Genomic DNA, 9,194 nt, shown 5'->3' on the forward strand with positions numbered 1-9,194 from the left:
CCTTCTCCACAACCTTCCCCATAAAGGGAAGGTTGGAGACAGGACGATAGTTGTTGAATACGGCTGGGTCAGGGAAGGTTTCTTGAGGAGGGGCCGCACAAGTGCCTCCTTGTACGGAGCCAGAAAGGACCCCTCCCCAAAGAAGTGTTGGTAATCTCCTGGACCCAGCTCCGTGTCACCTCATTGCTGGCCGAGATCACCCAGGAAGGACATGGGTCCAGCAAGCAGGTGGCAGAACTCACAGCTCCAATGGCCTTGTCCACTTCATTAGGTGTCACCAGGTCAAACTCGCTCCAAACAGATGGACTAAGATGGGCTCCTGTCACCTTGACTGACTCATTGTCAGCCAACTCTGCACTCCAATTTGGGTCAAGGTCAGTCTGGATCTGAGCGATTTTGTCTGCGAAAAACTTATTAAAAGTTTCGGCACTACCCTACAAGGGCTCCCCAACTCCCCCCGATTAAGAAGGGAGCGAGTCATCCTGAACAGGGCGGATGGGCGAGATTCAGGCTGACATTGTAATAATTGTAAATAATTGTGCAGTGAAAGCTATCAAAACCTACGAGACCGCCTTCTGCCGCACGAATCCCAGCGACCGGTTAGGTCCCACAGACTGGGCCTCCTCCGGGTCCCGTCAACAAAACAATGTCGTTTGGTGGGGCCTGGGGGAAAAGCCTTCTCTGTGGCGGCCCCGGCCCTCTGGAACCAACTCCCCCCAGAGATTAGAATTGTCCCCACCCTCCTTGTCTTTTGTTAGCTCCTTAAAACCCACCTCTGCCATCAGGCATGGGGGAACTGAGATATTCTTTCCCCCTAGGCCTTTACAATTCATGTATGGAATGTTTGTATGTATGGATGTTTGGGTTTACAATAAGGGTTTTTCAGTTGTTTTAGTATTGGATTTACATGCTGTTTTTTGTTACTGTTGTTAGCCGCCCCGAATCTACGGAGAGGGGCGGCATACAAATCCAATAAATAAATAAATAAATATCTTGAGGTCTGCTGTTTGCTACTAAAGTTCATTGGTAATTTATTTCCAAAATAAAACTTTTTTAAACTCATGCAGTACTCAGGTTTGCTGCACCATCTCCAAAAACAAGTAATAGACGAACCTTGGGTCATCATCAAATGCATACTGAATTCCTTGTCCATGATGTATATCCCAGTCAACAATGAGGATCCTGCAGAAACCAACAGCAGCATTCATTAAAAGGTAAGACCTCCTAGAATTTGTGATTTTGAATTGATATACTCCACCTTTGCAAGCCATAATTTCTTTGAGCATATTTTGCTGCAATAGCAACATTATTGAAGATACAAAATCCATTTGCTTCACTTCTTTGACTGTGATGACCTGGAGGCCTGCAACCAAGTATGATTGAATCAGTTAACTATAAACTGTACCAAAGAACATTTACTTGGAAAACATCTCAATTTGGTTACCTTATTAGAGTCAAACCATTACGGGCCTTTCCCGACATCACAGCATCTACCAATTGTAGTGTTGCTCCCACAGCCAGTTTGGCACAATGATATGTTGTCTGAAGAACAGAAGAAGTTCATGATTCCAAGACTCTACTGCAGTTTCTGAGAAGAATGAAGGAAGACTGGAGAGGTTGGAACAGGTTGGTACTCTGCAACACTGAAATTCCCCTCATTCAAGCATTGGATATTAGAACTGTAATTCAAAACAGGAGTTTCCAACCTTGGCAACTTTAGGACTTCAACTCCCAGAATTACTCCTCCTTTGCTGGCTAAGGAATTCTGGGAGTTAAAGTCCGTAAGTCTTAAAAGTTGGCAAGGTTGGAGACCCCTGATTCAAAGAATCACTCAGCATTCACCTCCTCTCAATTTACATTGTAAGGAATTGAACTAAGAAAGTAGGAATTTGGGGAGATGGGTAGAAGGATAGGTCTGGAGAAAGTATGGAATCTTGGCCATAAGAAAAGCTCCACCTGTTCAGAGGGACAAGTTTATGAAACATAGAAACATAGAAGACTGACGGCAGAAAAAGACCTCACGGTCCATCTAGTCTGCCCTTATACTATTTCCTGTATTTTATCTTAGGATGGATATATGTTTATCCCAGGCATGTTTAAATTCAGTTACTGTGGATTTATCTACCATGTCTGCTGGAAGTTTGTTCCAAGGATCTACTACCCTTTCAGGAAAATAATATTTTCTCATGTTGCTTTTGATCTTTTCCCCAACTAACTTCAGATTGTGTCCCCTTGTTCTTGTGTTCACTTTCCTATTAAAAACACTTCCCTCCTGGACCTTATTTAACCCTTCAACATATTTAAATGTCTCGATCATGCGCCCCCCCCCCCCCCCTTTTCCTTCTGTCCTCCAGACTCTACAGATTGAGTTCATTAAGTCTTTCCTGATACGTTTTATGCTTAAGACTTTCCACCATTCTTGTAGCCCGTCTTTGGACCCGTTCAATTTTGTCAATATATTTTTGTAGGTGAGGTCTCCAGAACTGAACACAGTATTCCAAATGTGGTCTCATCAGCACTCTATTTAGCGGGGTCATAATCTCCCTCTTCCTGCTTGTTATACCTCTAGCTATGCAGCCAAGCATCCTATTTGCTTTCCCTACCGCCTGACTACATTGTTCACCCATTTTGAAACTGTCAGAAATCACTACCCCTAAATCCTTCTCTTCTGAAGTTTTTGCTAACACAGAACTGCCAATACAATACTCAGATTGAGGATTCCTTTTCCCCAAGTGCATTATTTTACATTTGGAAACATTAAACTGCAGTTTCCATTGCAGACCCCTCCAGGAATATCAACCCTATTGCACACTTTAGAGTCATCGGCAAATAGGCAAACCTTCCCTACCAAACCTTCCCCTATGTCACTCACAAACATATTAAAAAGAATAGGACCCAGAACAGACCTTTGTGGCACACCGCTTATAACCTGTCTCTGCTCAGAATACTCGCCATTAACAATAACCCTCTGATGTCTACGCTTCAGCCAGCTGCAAATTCATTGAACTATCCAGGGATTAAGTCCAATCTTCACTAATTTATCTATCAGTTCTTTAAGTGGAATATTTAATTCCAGGCAAAGTAAGAGCTGAGAGCCTGTAGAAACATTTTAAAGTTAAGGGTGGACATTGGAAACCCATTTTAAGTTATTTAACAATGGCTAAATTTGGTTCCTTCTGCAAACATTAACTGTGATGTTCAGCATCTTACTCCAGTTGCATAATTTTGGATAGAGAAAAATAGAGGGGGGGGAATCTTTAAATCAGAAAAGGGTGTAGTGGTGATAGCAAAAGCAATAGATCCCTTTTAAGCCTTGCATAGGAAAGCTAAAAAGTCAAAATGACTGCAGCAACCATGTCATCAAAGACTCTACGATTCCTCCAAAATGTTCCTGGATCCTTTAGAAATATTCATGTTAAGAACAAAATGTTTTAATTTTCAACTCTTTGGGTGGAGAGCAGGATTTGGAGAAAAAGGATTATGACTAAGGAATATTATATCTAGGAAGAAATCTTGATTAGGCTCCATACTGGATGAAAATAAACAGCATCATAGTCAGCAGAGACTTTTTGGAGCTCTTCTTTTTCCATTTTCTCAGTGCTCTTCACAATTTCCACATAATCCATACTGGAAAAGAAAAAGAAATATCGTGTCACACATAGACATTACATAGGGTGTGAGCAAGGATCAAATGCTGCTGCCTCTTTTACTCTGCTAATCAGGAATATGGTTGCAGATCGAGTGAGCAGGACAGCTATCTATAGCAAGCCAATTGAGATCTGTGGAAAGATGCCAAACCAATACGTGCCATATTTTGGGGTATAAGACACAACGGAGCATAAAACGCACCTTAGGAGGGAAATAGGGAAACTCTTCCTCTGGCTAGCGTCCTTAGCCAGCACATTATTTTATACTATGGTTAGAGTTTTAAAAACCCCTGTTCATAGAGAGTAACAATGAAAGAGCTTGCAAGCCGATAAGACCTGGGAACATCATTAGCATCTGGTTAGGGTTAAAAATAAATTTATTTAGAGCAAGTAAGAGCAATGAAAAAACCCTGAAAACACTTGGAAAACATTCTTCACAGAGAGAAACAATGAAAGAGCTTGCAAGGTAAGAGCTGGGGAAATTGTTAGCAGCTAGTTAGGGCTGGGGGAAAAGCTACATTCAGTGTATATGACACAGCCAAATTATCAGTCTCTTTTAAGGAGGAAAAAGGAGCGTCTTGTACTCCAAAAATACAGTATATAAACTGGGCTGATTGCTGATTTTGCCCCTAAGCCAAAACTATATTGGGACCATTTCTCAGGAAACGACAATCCCATTTCTTTGGGATGGATGTTTTTTTTAAGTTTAGAACACTAAGTCTAGGATGTATTAGTCTGTAGAGATTCTCAATCATCCAGGTCATTGTTGTCCCAAAGGTGCTTTTTCAGGAGGCAACTGGACATTGTTTTTTCTTTTAAGATGTTTCACTTCTCATCCAAGAAGCTTCATCAGCTCATCTGTGTTGGGAAAACCCTGAGGACACATATAAACCTCCAAATGCTTCAACAACCCATAAATGAATGCAGATTACCTGCTGTCTGCAAGAAATATAAATCCTTCCATTCTCTACTATCTTATCAGAACTGAAGAAGCTTCTTGAATGGGAAGCAAAATGTCTTCAAAAGAAAAAAACGAGAAAGTTCAGTTGCCTTCTAAAAAAAAAAGCACCTTTGAGATCTAGGATGCATTGAACTTAGTAATCCAAAAGAACATCTCTTACTGTTACTTCATTCCTTACTGTGGCTCAGTTCAGCGCAACAATAAACCCTCCAAGTTTAAGAGAAACTTGAACCTGCATAGACACACCATAGGTGCTAAAATGGTATCCTTTAACATTGGCTATTTTTTTTAATACAAAAAGCTTAATTTCATTATAAACATACATAAACAAAACGTCATAAAAACATTGAACATTGAACCATGTGTGGCAGTCCTGATTCTTATTTTCTATTGTGATATTTTATTCCCAGTAGAAATAATCCTGGAACATCGGCTATTTTGTCACCAGGTTTTCATGTTGAATTTTTGGGTTATTGCTCGGTGCAAATAACAATTTCTCTTTTAGGGGGCTAGGACTTAACTTGGACTTTATAAAAACAAATTAAATGTTAAGTGTAAAAGAAACATATACTGAATTTATTCCTCATTATTTCTCCAACAGTGGCTACATTGCCCTAGGAGCATACCTGTGAATCAGCATGATTTCACTCTCAGTTCCTTCTCTGGCAGAGACCGAAATGCATCTTTCAATCAGGTTATAGTGCTGAAGGCGGTCATAGCAGGAGGAAAGCCGTTCAGGGACCTCCAAATTACAGTTTGGGCTAAAAATGAGACCAATATTTAGGTTCCAGTAAAATCCTTAAAAAAATTTGTTACAGCTAAGAAAGAGCTTTTTTTTTCATTACTAGAAAGAGAACAACTGGTGAATGAAGAAATGTGTTCTTTACTTGATAATTAAATACCGCAGATATTAACAAAAAACCTTTTAAACTGGGGGTTTTGTCATGATCTCATGCCTTAGACAGGGGATTGGACTAAAACATTTCCAAAGTCCCTTCCAACTCTATGATTTTATGAAAATAATGGACCAGTATTTCTAAGCCTTGAACAGGTATGGACTTCAACTTCCAGAATTCCCCAGCCATGATGTCAATACATGTTAAATGTTATCAAGGCTGGGAAACACTGCAGTGGAGTAAGGCAGGATGAATACCAGATTTTCTCTTTAATGCATGCAATAGTATCCACAGGAAAGGGGTTTTTATTATTATTATTTATTATTATTTATTGGATTTGTATGCCGCCCCTCTCCGAAGACTCGGGGCGGCTCACAACAGTAATACAAAAACAATATAACAGTGAGACAAATCTAATATTAAAATAAAACATACCTAAAACCCCAACAATTTAAAACCATACAACACATACATACCAAACATAAAATGTAAAAGCCTGGGGGAGGATCTTTCAGTTCCCCCGTGCCTGGCGATAAAGGTGGGTCTTGAGTAATTTGCGAAAGACAAGGAGGGTGGGGCCGTTCTAATCTCTGGGGGGAGTTGATTCCAGAGGGCTGGGGCCGCCACAGAGAGGGCTCTTCCCCTGGGGCCTGCCAAACGACATTGTTTGGTCGACGGGACCCGGAGAAGGCCAACTCTGTGGGACCTTATCGGCCACTGGGATTCATGCGGTAGAAGGCGGTTCCGGATGTATTCTGGTCCAATGCCATGTAGGGCTTTAAAGGTCATTACCAACACTTTGAATTGTGACCGGAAACCAATCGGCAGCCAGTGCAGGCCACGGAGTGTTGCAGAAACGTGGGCGAATCTAGGGAGCCCCACGATGGCTCTCGCGGCCGCGTTCTGCACGATTTGCATCAACATCGAAATCCGTCTCCTTTTGCACAGGCAGAACAATGCGCAAGCATACAAAAGGTACAAGTTTCTGATTACATTGTTCCATTGACCAATATAGGTAACTATAAAAATATATACTTATAATTGAAGTTCTGGCTGTGCCATTGGCTCACCCTTGAATGGGTGCACTGCTAGCAATCATGGTGATCATCATTTGTGACCCTCCCTGCCAGCCTCCCGCAAGGAAAGTCAGAAGGAATGTCACAAGCACTCTGGCATGTTCCCATCCACTGTCTTCTTGCACCCCATGTATGCTTTCCTACCTGGGGCTTTGCTGCATTCACACCCACACACCTGCAAGCCAAGATCCTCTCCAACAACTTCTGCACATCATCTACCAAGCCTTCCACAACCAGGCAATCCTGATTCTTTCCTTCTTTCTTTCTTTCTTTCTTCCTTTCTTTCTTCCTTCCTTCCATCCATCCATCCATCTATCTATCTCTCTCTCCCTCTATCTCTCTCTCTCTCCCTCCCTCTCTCTCTATCTGTAATTCCCCTTTATTGCGAAGTAGAGGTTTCTTAAATGAAACAGCAATAACAATAAAAAGTTGTACTTACTCTTCCCAAAGTAGCTTATGGTTGGTCATTTCTCCATCATAAACCAAGGCTGTTCCAGCTGCCATCACTTTGTTTGAAAACACAATGCAAATATCTGGTATGAGGTTTATTAAAGAAACAAAACAGGGAACCAGCAGAATCAAGACATCAATTTTTATTGATAAACTATCATCTGTAAGTATTGATAAACTATCATCAAAGTAAGGCAAAATCCAACCATTATTTTCAGCTCTAATTTGTTTTGCTATCATTCGTTGGTTAAAACAACCATATTTCCCAATAATTGTGTAAGTTTCTGAACTGGAACTAAAGAAAGTTGCTGTGTGCTAACGTCAGGAAGTGTGGATTTAAACTCTCAGCATTCCTCAGCTAGCTTGAGCATCTTGAAACTGCCAAGCTGGAAAAACACTGAATTTGAGCATGTTCCTATCCAGCTGGAAGACATTTAGAAGTTATTCTCAAACTGGCTGGGGAATTTCTGAGGGTTGAAGTCCACACATCTTAACACTACTGAAGCTGAGAAATACTGAGCTAAGAAAGAAAGGTTGGTCCAGAGTGACTTCTGGGATCAGAATCCAGAACCCAGGTCTCTGTTAGAATTAATTAGAATTAACTACTTCTCTACATGTTGACTCTCCTTCCTATGGCAAATAGTAGCCAGAATTCATCCATGGACATATGAAGCTACAGCAATTTGTGAGGATATTTTAATAATGGAAAGTCTTAATTATAGATTCCTTAATCTTCAAGTTTTAAAGAAGATTAAGATTTAGAAGAACTTGAATAACCATAGAACAATAATTTTCTCACTCTCTGGAGATAGACTCAAGATACAGAAGGATCTTGACAGACTTGAACATTAGGCACTGTCTAACAAAATGAAATTCAATGGTGAAAAAAGTAAGGTTCTACATTTAGGTTACGTGGTACGTTGTTCAACAGTAGTAACTGTGAAAGGGATCTTGGAGTCCTAGTGGACAATTATTTAAATAGGAGCCAGCAGTGTGCAGCAGTTGCCAAAAAGGCCAACAGGTTCTAGACTGCATTAATACAGGTATATAATCAAATCGACGTGAAGTGTTAATATCTCTTTATAATGCCTTGATAAGGCCACACTTGGACTACTGCATTCAGTTTTGGTTGCCATGATGTAAAGAGATTGGTGAGACTCTAGAAAGATTCCAGAGAAGAGCGACAAAGGTGATTAGGGGACTGGAGGCTAAAACGTATGAAGAACGGTTGCAGGAACTGGGTATGTCTAGTTTAATGAAAAGAAGGACCAGGGGAGACATGATAGCAGTGTTCCAATATCTCGGGGGTCACCACAAAGAAGGAGTCAACCTATTCTCCAAGGCACCGGAGGGTAGAACAAGAAGCAATGGGTGGAAGCTAAACAAGGAGAGAAATAACTTAGAAGCAAGGATAAATTTCCTAACAGTTAGAACAATTAATCAATGGAACAGCTTGCCTCCAGAAGTTGTGAATGCTCCAACATTGGAAGTTTTTAAGGTCTTGGATAACATTCATTCATTCATTCATTCATTCATTCATTCATTCATTCATTCATTCATTCATTCATTCATTCATTTAGTCCAATACATAATACACATTGAAGAGAATAGATATGTAGTAATATACATAAAGAAAAGAATAAAAGAAAAGGTGTAAAAGTATAGGTGAACATATTTCAAAGGAAGAAAAGATAAATGAGATAAGGAGAGACAATTGGACAGGGGACGGAAGGCACACTGGTGCCACTTATGCACGCCCATTACTGAAAACACAGTCACCTGAAATTAGGCGATCGGAGCTGGCAAGTAAGATCTCAAAAGAATCTCTCCTTTGCAATTATATTCCAAATTTAATGTCAGCTTACTAGTCGCCTCACTCTTAGAAGAGCCTCCCAAACTCATATTACAGGGGGAAATATCAAAACCGTATTTTTAAAAAACAACAACAACCCTTTCCTACCTTCTTTGCAGCCTCTGCTAAACTCTGCCGCTCGGCAAAGGGAGGAAGGAGAGGACAATCTGCGATGTCTTATTGGTTGGAATGTGTACACAGAACGTTTCTTCGGACCAATCGCGAAAAGCAGTGTAAAGAAGGCGGGGAACATCAACCTGCCACACAAACGTTCAATTCCCGCCCTTTTCTACGCTTTTCCATTTCTGATTG

The 9,194-nt window shown here is 40.7% G+C and overlaps 1 protein-coding gene across 6 annotated transcripts in view; it reads right to left on the reverse strand.

The window, feature by feature from the left end:
* Nucleotides 1-9,071, reverse strand: part of LOC139169363 (polyamine deacetylase HDAC10-like) — a 55,417-nt gene extending 46,346 nt beyond the window's left edge. For 5 of the 6 annotated variants that reach the window (XR_011559456.1, XR_011559457.1, XM_070755408.1 and 2 more), the window contains exons 1-7: nt 8,991-9,071; nt 7,020-7,086; nt 5,235-5,369; nt 3,531-3,627; nt 1,445-1,542; nt 1,259-1,363; nt 1,114-1,182 (exon numbers count right to left, since the gene is read on the reverse strand). Coding sequence is in view for 4 of the 6 variants with exons in the window: in XM_070755408.1 (XP_070611509.1) it covers nt 1,114-1,182; nt 1,259-1,363; nt 1,445-1,542; nt 3,531-3,627; nt 5,235-5,369; nt 7,020-7,084 (569 nt within the window). In the remaining 2 variants the exon portion in view is untranslated. Of the gene's footprint in view, nt 1-1,113; nt 1,183-1,258; nt 1,364-1,444; nt 1,543-3,530; nt 3,628-5,234; nt 5,370-7,019; nt 7,114-8,990 lie in introns of all 6 variants that reach the window. The other variant, XM_070755407.1, reaches the window with a different exon arrangement.
* Nucleotides 9,072-9,194: the final 123 nt, after the last annotated feature.

The sequence above is a fragment of the Erythrolamprus reginae genome, chromosome 6, assembly GCF_031021105.1.
Source record: "Erythrolamprus reginae isolate rEryReg1 chromosome 6, rEryReg1.hap1, whole genome shotgun sequence".
In the NCBI taxonomy this organism is placed as follows: Eukaryota; Metazoa; Chordata; class Lepidosauria; order Squamata; family Dipsadidae; genus Erythrolamprus; species Erythrolamprus reginae.